This window comes from Rhizopus microsporus (assembly GCF_002708625.1).
Source record: "Rhizopus microsporus ATCC 52813 unplaced genomic scaffold scaffold_1, whole genome shotgun sequence".
Taxonomy (NCBI): domain Eukaryota; kingdom Fungi; phylum Mucoromycota; class Mucoromycetes; order Mucorales; family Rhizopodaceae; genus Rhizopus; species Rhizopus microsporus.
The window spans coordinates 624,020-637,405 of record NW_019671916.1 but is presented as its reverse complement, the minus strand read 5'-3'; the positions used below and the strand labels follow the sequence as shown (position 1 = coordinate 637,405).

Below are 13,386 nucleotides of genomic sequence, written 5' to 3'. Positions count from 1 at the left end.
CTTTTAATTCCTTTTTTTAATATTTATAGAAAGTTTTCCGGATATCCGCTTTTTCCTCAAACGTGGATATTCGCATAACAAAGAGTCAGTCTATTAGCTCTTCCCTAGAATAGCCATACTTTATGAAATCATGTGCCTAGATGCTTCCCCAACAGCTGAGCAATTCCTCTCATAAATAAAATTGCTCTCTAGCAGTAAAAAAAAGCTCTGTTTGTTTAAGGAATTCGTATCCTTGCAAGATTTACGTGTTTTAAATTCCATTACTACGAAACATTTGCGTAGTATATGACAAATGAACTTTACTTTGTATTATTGAACAGCATGAGAAGAGTTATTGAAAATGCCTTCGAATAACTGACGAAAAGTGAGCATGGAAGCTTCGAGAGGGGGCTTAGATATCCAAAACAGTATCTCATAGATATATCAAGGCGCTTGTACAAAAACATCGAGGTTAATAATGCTTTGACCCAAAGAGGAGGACAAGGCTTAGCTAGATAGCCACATATAATTTCAGTAAACTACAGACGATGATATATCAAATGCACTCAGCAAGAGAGAGACTGCTACTATTAATGAAAAATTTGAACGGAGCTAGAGTAAAAAGATATAAAAAAGAAAAAATTTTCGAGTATTTTTCTTTTTTAAAAACAATGAGGCTCTTTAACTAAATGTACTTTATTTATAGTACTCCTTAGTCACTCAGCACTCAAAGATTACTTAAACATTTCCATATAGACAACAGATCATGATCAAAGAGAGAACACATATGTATTTTCTCTTTTGACATGAGTGCCTCTGTTCACTTGTGGAAATTCATCTTATAAACATTTAAATGAAAATATTTACTTTAATTCTATAAAGGCTATGATAATTGTCCAAAAGGTGCTAATGGCGATGCGTTCGTGCGTTTTGCTACTCTAAGTTTAGCTGATCTGCATCTGGCATTATTTTCGAGTTCCTCCTCTGATGGTTGTATAACATGTTTGGTGCATATTTCAAAAGAAGGCGATACACTTTCTGCTTTTACAGAGGGCTGTCTAAATAACGTATCATCAACATCATCATCACTGGTATATTTCATCGCCTTTCTTCGTTCTCTATGAACTGCTCTTTTAAGATCAAATTGGTTATGCTGTGAATCAGCCAGGGATCTCTTCCCTGAGCAGTGATATAAGAAACGCTTAGCCATTCTATCTTCTAAGGAATGGAAGGTCACAATGGCCAGTCGACCTTCTGATTTGAGCAAATATTCACTTGCTTTTAAAGCACTTTCAAGCTCACCCAGCTCGTTATTGATGTATATACGAAATGCTTGAAAGGTACGGGCAGCAGAGTTTCTTAGCATGTCATCATTACCCCGTTGCCATTTTGGTTGAGGACACGCCTTGTGAATAATAGCTGCAAGTGCAGAAGTAGTTTCAATAGGTCCCTTTTGCCTTGCTGTTATAATAGCAGAAGCAATCTTTCGAGATAGTCTGTCTCCACCGTATTGATATATGATGTCTGCTATTTCCTCTCTAGAAAAATAATTGACAATTTCATAGGCAGAGACTGATTTTTTCAAAAGAGCCGTTTCATCCTCATGAACTGGTGCATCAGTACTGTTTCTACCTCTAGAAAACATACGCATATCTAGTGGTCCGTCTAACTTGTAGGAAAATCCTCTCTCTGGTGACTCTAATTGCCCACTGGAAACACCGATATCCATAACAATACCATCAAAACAAGGGATTCTAAAGCAACATGGATTAGTTTGAGATATTCAACAAATTATTTTCATCAGTAACCTATCAAAATGAGATTTGCAGTAATCATAAATAGAGCCAAATCTCCCTAGAACAGGGATTAGCCTGGTCTTGTATTTATCTAGTTGTGATAGCTTGAGAGCCTTTTCGTATGCAGTTGGATCTTGATCCACTGCAATCACTTTACAATTACAATGATCTATTAAAAAAGGAGTTTAGTCATTGTCAATAAGAAAGCGATATTGAGATTTACCAAGTAATGCCTTTGTATATCCACCATCTCCAAACGTCAAATCACAATAGATCTCGTTGTCCTTTGGTTGTAAATGCTGCATCACTTCGGATAGCATAACGGGTACATGTATCCTGTTGTAAGGTAGCTCTGAATAAAATCGCTTTTGTAATTTGAATGTGTAGCTTCTGCTTGCAAGTAATCTCAACATGTCTGTGAAGGGAATAAATAGGTAGCATAAATTTCTCAAGCATTAATAAGTATCTGAGTTACCAATATAATAATCCTCTTCAGGGTGAAATTGTTTGTCCTATTATTGAAGGACTACTAATCATTTGAGAAGATAGGACATACATGTTGATAAGAAACTGGGCTGAGTCCCCTGCTTGGGGCACGATTCCAATACAATGTCTCTTTCAAAAGGGCTTTTTTTTTTAATAGTCCATCTTTCCAACACAATATATGATAACTGGGATTATTCAATGTTCATTCTTTTCTACGTCAAAAGTCAAGAGTGAACTATCTGATAGATATAGGGCATCTCTTCTTGGATTAAAATAGGCTATGTGGTCAATTGCCCTAACCTTGTGCTTGTTCCCGACAAACAATCTTATTGGATGATTACTGAAAAGCTAGACATGACAACATCTCTATTATGTCTCCTTTACTTACATCCATCCACTAGCTTATCTTCTCTAGTCGCTATTAGAAAAGATGTCTTAATCCATGCATATTTATACAAGTAACAAGTATTACAGCAAGTACAGTGTTTTAAAGTAAGCCTTGTAAGATAAACGATTTAGAATCTATCTGTCTCTCTCTTTTTCTCTTTAGGTTCTGTCAGCTTATTTACAAATTTACTATGATTAATATATAAAAACTGGATTCAAAAAAAATGTACACAAATATATTAAGACCTGCTTGACCTTAAACCAATCAATGCACTAAAATGCATGACTTGTTGTCGCATGACCAAGATAGCTGATAATATACAAAAATGATATCCTCTTAAAAGAAACTCCAAAGCATATAGTCAGTAGGGTTTAGTATTCTATGGTACAATAAATAAAAATGGTATATGTATAACTCTCCATCGAATGAATTCTCTGGAGAATTTTATGCGACGGTCGGATAGAGCCAACGAGGGGAGATTGTGAAAGTTAAAACCAATAAAAAAATACAATGTCATATAGTTATTACTTGATCTTCTTTTTCGCTCGGTCAAAACTGCATCAAGATCATCCTTTATGTCAGAATTTACTGAAGAATCTTTTAGTGCGTTTCGTAAGCAACTGGCTGAAACTCAAGCTATTGCACAGCAATTGGTACAAGAGCGTTAAGTATCTATAAGCGAGACTGGTACGCTGAATAAGGGTCAATAAGCAGTGTATACATATAAATAACAAAAGCTCAGTAACATAAACTGACCAATCACAATACTAATTACAATTTTATATAATAAGTGTAATTATCAATTTTTATACCTTCATCTTTATTCTTCTAAATAAAAGAAACATAAAGAGTCCCATTGTACTTTCTGTCAATTCACATTAATAGAACAACAACAACTACAGATGCCACAAGAGCAATAGAAATTATAAGAGAAATATGTTGATGAGTCTCTTTATAACCACTTAAAATTACGAAAAGAGAGAGCTCACTATTAAAAACAGGGTCGTTTTATATGAAAATAGAATTATTAAGTGAATTATATCAAATAAAAATTGTGCGGTCAGTCTCTTTGTATTTTCATTTTTATAAATTTAAAGTAATCTTATGCATTTGTAGAGTAAATACTACGGATAAGCTGTATGAAAGGGTCTTGTATACATAATGTGTAAATGTGGTGTGTATTGATTTGCTTACGTCACTAATTTGGAAGCATGTAGTGTTCACTCCGCTATAAACGTTTGGGCGTGTACCGCTGTAGATGCTCAGTCAGGTGGCCATTTGGCCAAGCCACTCTCCTAAGTAAATTGTCCAGCTCAAAAGTTAGGGTGGTTTCTTTTTTTATAATTTACAAACAGGCAGGTATGGAACAGAAATTAACGCTAGGATTCTCTATGCACCTTTTCTTTCAAGAACAAACACGGTTTCGGACAGCCTTTATGACTGGTCGCCAGCTAGGGCCATGCTGAAGGACTTTGCAAGGCATGGTTGCTAGCCTTTACCGTGAGCAATCCCCTTAGACTTGGTGGCTATCCTTGCCTTGACGCGACTAGATGAAAGTAGAGTCGACTTGTTTGCTTTGCAAATAAGGTGTCTATCGGGGTTGCTTTGCCTTAATCTCGTTTCTGCTCAAGTATAGAAGAAGATCAACAAAGCACTTACTAATTACTTTAAACTTGAGTAATAAACTAGGAGACGACTTTTTCCAAGCTCAACCGTTGTCACTAGCCTTTATGTTTAACAGTTCACATCAACAACCTGCAACTGAATTGCCAACTCTCTTTAAAAGCCAGTAACGAACATCACAACCAATCAGTCTCTAACAGCAATTGACTACTACTGAAATATTTCCAAAAATAATGGCCTGGCTAATTCCTATATCTAATATCTGCTTCTTCCAAGTATCGTATCTATAGTTTTTCAAATAAAAATTTAGACGCATTAGCAAAAGTTGAACTAGAACTTTTGATTTTTCTTAGTTATCTTTTTGGATAAGAAAAGAGGTTTTAAATAAGGAGCTGTTAGCTAATAAAAAAAGGTAGGAAATCACTTATAGTTTATCTGTATCGTGCTTTAATCTACCTTCTATCTATATCTCAGGTAGAGGCATGACCTTCATCGGGAGGTGCAGAAAGGAAATGTTTAAGTTGGAGAGTTTTCAGTGCCTTCTGAGCTAGAGCGCTTGCGGTATTTTCAAAGGGCGGCCACAGTCTTATCGATGACTGGGTACAATATCCCTGAAGCTTGATACGACCGTCAGGCCTTTGTCCCATAGCTGTGGTGGTTCCAAACATTTTTGATCTGTACATCTAGTAAAAAAAGTAGTTATGAAAAGTAGTTTGCCTTTTAGAAAAAAAGGTTGAGGCATATCCTAGGAGTTCATGGCATATAACTACTGAGTTATTGGGTCTTCGAAACTCTCGAGGCCTTGATACTTTCATAAATGTCTCCAGCTTAACATCTTTACATTTAGGCGAAGTGAAGATAACTTGAAATCATCGATAAATTACACTGGAAACTCATATTTTTTTTAGCATTCGCTTTTTACCCTTTCCTCTGACAGGCTCGTGAAACTTGATGTTAGAGGCAGCCCTGTTACCTATGAACAGTACCTAGTCCTCTACAGACTTGCCTCTTAAAGCCTTAGTAAGCCGACTATCCAACTGTTTCCTGTTGAGGATGGAAGAAAACTTCATTTTGCGAAACGAGAGAAGAGACTTGTCACACTCTGATGACTTGTCTTCATTGGAGTAATAATACGAAGCGTCTTTCTGTTGGTCTTTACGCTACCTTCAAAAAGAGTCTTAAATGTCGTGAGCGTTCGTCTAAGATTAAAGTTAAAGAGTTTAACAAGAAGCTAAGTGGTAGATGAATTATTGACCTGAATAAGCAAATAGATACAAATTTAACCATCTTACTTTATCCCCCTAACTCTACACTTTTCTCAAGTTCATTTTGTTTAGTAACATTGAGACATAGTATATATCTGAGCAAGACTATTCAACATATGCTTAATGGCTATGGCTTTAGTATTGTTAAGCGGATGCCTCTTAAATACAGGCCGACTTTTTTGCCATCTTGACCACCCATAGATTGTGTATTTTAAAAGAATGTCCAAATTTACTATGAGGCCCTTCTTTCAGCATGGCATTGGTCCCATAGTCTAGCCAAAATTCTTTGAGCGTTGCATATCGAGAAATATGACGAAGCTCAGTTGCAGTATTATGTGCCTTAAGCAGGCCTACTCTACGAACCATGCTCCAGGGCATCTCAGCTGATGAGAGTAACTACTTTGAGATATTCTCAAAGTTCAATGATAAGACGAAGTGCAATGAATATGTTCCCTCGTCAAACTACTTAAATTATATATATAAGTATATACTTTACCTTGCCTTGGCCTACTAAAACTACATATTCCAACCTCATGGGGTATGCTTTAAGAGTTCTGAGATACTTTCTTCTAATAAAATATAGTGGAAGGAACGTATTTTATTTAAAATTATTTGTCTCAACTTTGTGACAAAATATAACTCTGACGAATAGCAATATGGCCGATACCACTTCATACTAGTATAGAGGGTACGAGAGACGGAATTGTAATCACAAACAGCACAAAACCACCTCACGGCACGGTCTTCGCTTCGGCAACATCTGGATTTTTACAACAATCTATTACTTTTTTTTTTATCATAGCCGTTGTAGATGCTCTAAATAGGTATACACTTTATGTAGTATTTTATCCTTCCTCACTTATTTATACATTAAAGGATTATGAAGAACTTACAGTATTTCCTTTAATGCTTGAAGTCTGGAGAGACATGATATTCAGTGTTAACAATAGACCTACGTATATCCTATTAGTCGACATCATGAAAAAAAAGATATCGAGTAGTCATCAATGGCCGTATAAATGTGAAAAAGTATTGGACTTGGCCTTGTTTTTACTAATAATACAGTCGCACCCCGATTCAACAATACTTTGTGTGGATAAGAATTGCATCGTTATATAAAGAAAAATTTATCGCTCAATATAGTGACAATAGGCTGCAACACTTCAAGCGTAGGAAGAAAATGTAACGTAATTTCTGAAAACGTTTTTAGCTAACAGTACTGTTAAATTGAAGTACGACTGTACATGTGCTTGACTTTTTACATAAAAAATGAAAGCTTCAACTTGTGCCATTCAAAAGCACTAAAAAGTTTAGTCTTTGTCACTATTCCCTTTTCCTTTGAGCGTCATTTCAAGCTCTCGAGTAATTTGAAGCAATGCATATGACCTGAATGATGTTTTGTTCTATAAGCGAGAAAAAACAATTTTTGTCCATTTCAGTATTGTTTTCGACTGAATATTTGTAATTTGGCAGATGTGATTCAATCTAGTGAACTTCCATAGATTACACAGATATGATGGTAATTAATATTAATAGAACTCTATTGAATAATAGTGAGAGTTTTGTTGTGCCAGCTCATTACCAAAAAAAAAAAAAAAATTGCTGCTACTGAGATCTCGCATTTCATCAATAGAGCAGCAAGTGCTGGTAAATAACAAGACTCGATTCTATATTACTTGTCTCAGATATCATACCACTATGATTATGACTAACAAATCAACAGCATGCTAATAGTCACAAGTCTTTGTATCCAAGAAAATGAGGGTTTCTTGTGTTCTCCATCATTGGTGTAAATTATAGGATCACTAAAATAGCTCAACAAATACTGTAACAACCAGATATCTTTAAGTAAGGAATAAACAATGTAGCTACGAGCAACCATGGTTCTCGAGTTTCTTAGTCTGAAGCACCTAAACTCTTTAATCTCTTATTATCGAGAGGGAAATACTATTTTTATTTTTATTTTTTTTTATTTTTTTTTTAAAAAAGATTTGGCAATATGTATATAAGCTATACAAAGAAAAACTAAAAATAAAGTAAAAATAGTTACAGGAAAGAGGAGGAATAGATAGGTCCTAGATCGCACATTCCCGAACTATCTTCTTCATAAGTCAGCTTCATAATGATGGGATCGATGCTCTCCCTCAAACTAGCAGGCTTCTCTTTTGCATATCTACAATTGGCTGCATTTTCGAGGTGCTCTTCTCTAACACTCAAAATGTCTTCCACGGACTGATCAAGTAAACTCTACTTGAAAACACATTGTAAGTACTTTTGGACAAACATATCAGATCAAAATGTTAACTACCTTTGCAGATAAGCAAAAACCAATCAAATCCGGAATAAATTCTTGCTTGTCTTCGAAGTTTGGTTTGATGTGCAGATGACGTTCTCTAAAAAAGTCAAAGAGATTGTTTTCTCCGTAGGACAGACTCCATAAATGTAGATAGCTTCCTTTAGATTTTAAAAGGAAGAGAGTTAGCTCATTTTTCTTTGCTTCTTATTTGTTACTTACCCGCTGCATTTAGAAAGAAAACTTTCACCCTCTTGAACTTATCAATTGAGGCATACTCAAATTCATCGGCGATTGACTTCAACATTGCAAGGCAACCAAACATCCCTTTATGATGATCAAAATTCAGTTTGATCTTTTCCTTGTTGTCAAAATAACCTGATGTCTCTAGCAGTAAAAGTTCGATGTTTTTCAAGCCAAAAAGCTTTATCAACCCGTCTGATTTATACTGACTACTATCGTTGAAATATAAATTTGAAAGTTTAAGTTGCCTCGTCATACTTTGCAGAATTGGTTGTCCTTGTATAAAGTCCGGCTTGACATTGGCTTTCAGACTCTTTCCAATAATCTTCGCATATGGGTATACAGAAATTTGATTAAAGCCATCTTCCGTATCTTGTTCAACGTATGATGAATATGCCTCATGGCTGCAAAAAAGAAAAGAATAGTAAGTATTGCTACTGGCAAAAAAGTTAGAAAAAGACACTTACGCCTCGTTTAGAATTTTTTCGACAATCTCTAGGCACTCGATGTCTTTCTTATCTGATGATTTTAGAGCTGGGGTGATAAGCCTAATAGCCTCCTTTGATTCTTGTAGATTCTCCTGTAGCGAAAACAGAAGTTAGCTCTTATTTTTCTTGAACAAGATTTGACACAATACTTTACAGCGTTGACAAAGGCGTCGATAAATTGATGACTACATTTTGGAACTAAAAAGTCTGAGGCCTGATGGATTTTCATGTGTTCAACGTACAAACTTGGGTCCAAGAAGGGCTTAGGCGATATTCCTTCTCCTGATCGGATTACATCGTTGGCTTCCGGGCTGAATAGAGTTCGATTAGTTTAATAGCTACGTTATGTATGGAGGTCTTCTCGTTCTACTTGCCTAAATGGGTGGAAAGCATCAGCATGACTATTGATGTATCTGAGCCATTCAGACCAGATTGTTGTTGGCTTCTGAAATATAGTAAACAAAATTAACTGTATGAAGAATACCTGCCTTATCTCTCTCTCTAGTACTTACATTTTCATTCTCTTTGACTTCATGTGCTTTTCCTTTGTTTCCTTCTTTGTTCTCACTTCCAGTTACATCTTTGTCGTGAGAGTTGCTGTCGTTCTGGCTCAGATTTGACTAGAAGTATTCAGTACCTAATATGTATTTTCTTGCCTCAATGAGTACATACCGAGTTTGGTACGTTCATATTACCCATCACGTTGTAAATAGTGCCTTGATTTCTGCTGTTATCCACCGTCAGCAATACTGGTGATATCTTTCTTCTTTTTCTTGCATTTTTCGCGAGCTGATTGCGCAGAAGTGATCTTTCAGGCTTAAGGAACAATTTAAGCTTCATGTTCTAGTTTCAGTTCTATATATATTTACATACCTTTTTCTCTGATAGAAGATAAAGTGCATACTTTTTGATTGCCTCAGGCACATCGGCTAGCGTAGTAATCCATTGAAGATCGTTATTGTAATCAGATTCTATTTTCTTAAAACATTTTGCTTTGTTGATGTTATCGTGTGTTTTTTCCCAGTACTCCAAAAAGCCCCAGTCTTCTGCACTATTGGTAGAAAAAAAATGTCTTGAACCCTCGCTTACTACTGATAGCTTATATCTTTTTTCGGCTTCTGATAGCTGCATTTAGCTTCTTTAAAGGTCAGGTGTTTTTCAAGCAAAACAGCACGGCGATTTACTACCAGTTGCTAAGATGGTGTAACCCTGGGAGATAAGTTTCAATCCCAATCACTAAATGACCCTGAAAAAAGGCACGCTCTTCGTTTTTCATTTTATATTTCTCTAAAAGGAAATGTAAATCCTTGTCGCAAAACCAAGCAACAGTTACAATACTTCCTGCTACCCTCTTTTTTACTTACTTCAATATTATTACTTAAGCAACTTAGTTGTTTACCCCATTTTGTTTTCTTTTTTCTTTTCTCTTTGACTCTCACATATTTTATTTTATACACTTTTTGCAGAAAATAGAAAAAATAAGCATTTTGTCACTTTTGTTTTTGAAGCTGTTGCTAATGAGCCCAAAACTTATCTATTTAATAAACTCAAAAGAAAAGAACAAGCCACGTATTTCAACTCATTTTTTATTGCATGAGTTGCTGTGAGAGGGCCATCTTTAGTTTTTACTTTTCTTCTTTGTGTCTTATCGATTTTAACCTTCAATATGAGCAAAAACAACAACAACCTTAAAAACCTAGACATTGACCAGATGAACGATGAAGACTTGATATTTTTATCTTTGCAGATACTATCTGAAATGAATGGAGTAGAAACACTTGCTGCAGCCACTTTAGCCGAAAGTACAGCTATTGTAAACCGTCAGACACAGATAATTCACGACTGGGTCGCAACTGTTCGCGTATTCGATCAAATAGTGCTCAACTTGAACGAAGATGCCAAATTCTTTCTCCAAATGACGAATGCAACACCCATGCAATACAGGGTTACGTACCTTTGTTTGGAAAGCAACAAAGGATTTTGGGAAGTTTAACATCCAAACTTAATCGATGAAGAACGTGACATGTTAAGACCTATTATGACATTCAAGTATCACTACCGAACGTTCATGTTGAACGTTTTCATGGCTTTTTAATTGCTATCTGATCATCCAGCCTACCAACTAGTTACACAAAATTCTACTACTGATTGACAGCAAGTAGCTTGTATATTTCAGCTGTTATTTGGGCAATATGGTGCAGAAAAGTTTTTTTTTTTTTGGTTTTGGTTTTGGTTTTGGTCAAGGATCATATCACAACTTTACCAACAGATTTCTTGAAGTAATGACTAGACTTTCCAGGAATATCATTGCATGGCCTAAAAAACACAAGCAAGTTGAACAGATTTTACACGATTTTGAGTATCCAGATGAGGAGCTCACCGCACCGGATGCCAAGACGCTTCCGACGTAGTTGATGGAAAGCTTATCAACATTTATAAGCCAAGAAAAAACCTTCAAGAGTTATAGAGATAGAAAGGGAAATATCTCTATCAATTTGCTTGCCGTTTATGATAGCCAACAAATATCCACTTACATGTACGTTGGAGAATTAGGTAAGCTCTCATTTATGGCGACTAGAAAGAAAGATACATAGAACATATTTTAACAAAGCGTGATGTAAATTAGAATGCACTCACTATGCAAAAGCCTTCAACAGAAGTGAATTGAGACACTACTGTCAAAATTTTGAGATTTGTTTTAAGAATGACAGTTACATGCTAGGAGGAAATAAACATATGTATATATGCAGTGTTATCATAAACTAGTCAAAAGAGATGCTTCAAGCTATGTAAACTCTGTAGGAAATCAGACAATTGTTGCGTAACTTGAAACCAAAGACAGAGAAATACAAGGTGTTGACCCGGATACTAAGCTAATAATTCATTTTTTTGGGTAAGTGATAATTGAATACTAAACTATAAATCACCAAAACGAAACTATGGTGTTGTATTCACGCTCGCTATTCTACGCTATCACAACATCCTTTATTCTTTTGCCGTGAACTGAAAATCTCTGCAGCGCAATTTGGTTTTCTACGCAACGCAAATTGACCAATCAATTTTACGCAAATTAGTATTTAAAAATACGCAAAAACATTTGAAAACACGCAAATTAGTACCGTGAGCACCGTATGGTTGTTTATTTCTTATTTAGAATATTAAAAATTCCCATGAGTTGATAGCAAGGGGAAATAAGGAAACTTGAATAGAGGAGAAGGAAAGGGGGAGATTGTAATGTAAGAGGCAAAATAAGATTGCAAGTAGTTTAACTTTTTACGCTTCTTCCTTTTCTTTCTTTTAAAGAAGTAACGCAGGAGATAAGGGCAAATGTGAGCAGATGCCAAAGTGTATCTTGAGAAGATAGAATCTTCTTTTTGTAATCTACAAATTCAATGAACAGAAATCATGCTTACTATATAATCAAGAGAATAAGTTGTCAGTGATATGAATAAATAAGTAATAAATTACCTTTATCTAAATGAGATGATTTTGATGATGATCTCTTTCTCTTTTTGTGATTATTCTTTTTATGATGACTAGTATGCTTTTTCTTTCTATCCTCTTCTGTGTTCTTCATAGGAGGCTTCTTGAGACAACTTTTTAATTGAACCGTAGCAGAGGCATCTTTTTGCTCTTGTTCCTCCAAGTGTCTAGCATTAGCTGATGTATCTGCTTGTATTTCGACAATAATATCTTCACTCAACATTTCTTCATTGAGTGTCTTCTTTTGCCATTCTTCGCGCCTTGCTTGTTTAGCAGCATCACGGCACTCTTCAAAAGAAGGTAATAGATAAACAGTATTATGAGATAAATCGAAGCTGACTCTGCGCTTAGCGTTATTGATAGGGGTAGTAGTAGTAGTGGTTATAGTGGCATTAAACTATAATATAAGCTTTAATACCAATCATCATAAGTTGCTTTTTATTATTTATTTACTTTTTGTATTAAAGAATTATTGCGCATGATTTTTTTGGTTGGAAAAGAAAAGAAAAGAACAGAAAGGTTTGACACATTTTAGCTTTATTTTATGTAAACTGAGTCACCATCCCATCCAATAGCAATGGGTTTCGGAGTGACACCAGTCAAATAAGGAAGTATTTATTATGCTTCTTCACTCTCTTTTTTTAAAAAGCGTATAAAGCATGTTTAATTCAATCAAAAGAAACATTTATTATTATTATGACTAAATGTGCCTTTTGTTGCTATTCTCATCTATTTACAGTTGTTTTCTATTAGAATACATATTCCGACACAAAATTAATGCCAGCCAATAAGACCAATGTTTGATTATTTCGATAAAGTTCTTTAATTACAATTAAGGAAAAGTTTTGACACATGTATGTGTATGTGTTGACATCTTTGATCGCCATAGAGTCTAGGGTGTCCACAAAAAAAGACAAATGAGAAGGATGAGTATTGGTTGCTATGCTACTAACGATAGCCTTTTCCTTGACGTGTATTTCACTTTCTAAAAGTCAATGACACACGTTTCTGTTGAAATACATGCAAGAAATCTTATTAATTGAGAAAGAGAGATGTCATTTTATCATGACAATAGATCATATCATCAGTCAATTTATGCTTGGTTGTGCCTAGAGAATTACGATCCCTGAATGATCTACAAATGACTGTCCCTTGTTTTCAAGCTGGCCACGTGTTCTTTAGTAGCTTGTCTCTGATTTCTATTATGCAGTATTAACAGCATAGGATTTAACCTGTCAGAGAACAAAGATAGTTAATTAAAACAAGAACCATAAAACTGGGGGAAAAAGAACCATTGACGTACATTCAGTGATTGTGGGGTGTGTTATTAGATGTCCATAGT

At 35.3% G+C, this 13,386-nt stretch overlaps 4 protein-coding genes across 4 annotated transcripts; all 4 read right to left on the bottom strand.

Annotated features, from left to right (window-relative positions):
• Positions 1 to 862: 862 nt before the first annotated feature.
• RHIMIDRAFT_243242 (bacterial methyltransferase) lies at positions 863 to 2,188 on the bottom strand (the record flags this gene model as incomplete). The annotated part of the gene is made up of 3 exons (XM_023609918.1): positions 863 to 1,733; positions 1,788 to 1,944; positions 1,999 to 2,188. 3 exons carry the CDS (start codon positions 2,186 to 2,188, stop codon positions 863 to 865), a joined length of 1,218 nt encoding a protein of 405 aa, XP_023470835.1.
• A 2,554-nt stretch (positions 2,189 to 4,742) lies between these two features.
• RHIMIDRAFT_232561 (uncharacterized protein) lies at positions 4,743 to 5,903 on the bottom strand (the record flags this gene model as incomplete). Its single annotated transcript, XM_023607765.1, has 4 exons — positions 4,743 to 4,955; positions 5,043 to 5,134; positions 5,195 to 5,245; positions 5,771 to 5,903. The coding sequence occupies 4 exons, from the start codon at positions 5,901 to 5,903 to the stop codon at positions 4,743 to 4,745; spliced, it is 489 nt and encodes a 162-aa protein (XP_023470834.1).
• A 1,905-nt stretch (positions 5,904 to 7,808) lies between these two features.
• On the bottom strand, positions 7,809 to 8,563 carry RHIMIDRAFT_253084 (uncharacterized protein). Its single transcript, XM_023610993.1, has 2 exons — positions 8,053 to 8,563; positions 7,809 to 7,991 (listed from the first exon to the last, which is right to left on the bottom strand). Exons 1-2 carry the CDS (start codon positions 8,327 to 8,329, stop codon positions 7,825 to 7,827), a joined length of 444 nt encoding a protein of 147 aa, XP_023470833.1. The 5' UTR covers positions 8,330 to 8,563; the 3' UTR covers positions 7,809 to 7,824.
• A 3,115-nt stretch (positions 8,564 to 11,678) lies between these two features.
• Positions 11,679 to 12,524, bottom strand: RHIMIDRAFT_296418 (uncharacterized protein; the record flags this gene model as incomplete). The annotated part of the gene is made up of 3 exons (XM_023614253.1): positions 11,679 to 11,973; positions 12,030 to 12,441; positions 12,498 to 12,524. The coding sequence occupies 3 exons, from the start codon at positions 12,522 to 12,524 to the stop codon at positions 11,951 to 11,953; spliced, it is 462 nt and encodes a 153-aa protein (XP_023470832.1). The 3' UTR covers positions 11,679 to 11,950.
• Between the last annotated feature and the right edge of the window lie 862 nt (positions 12,525 to 13,386).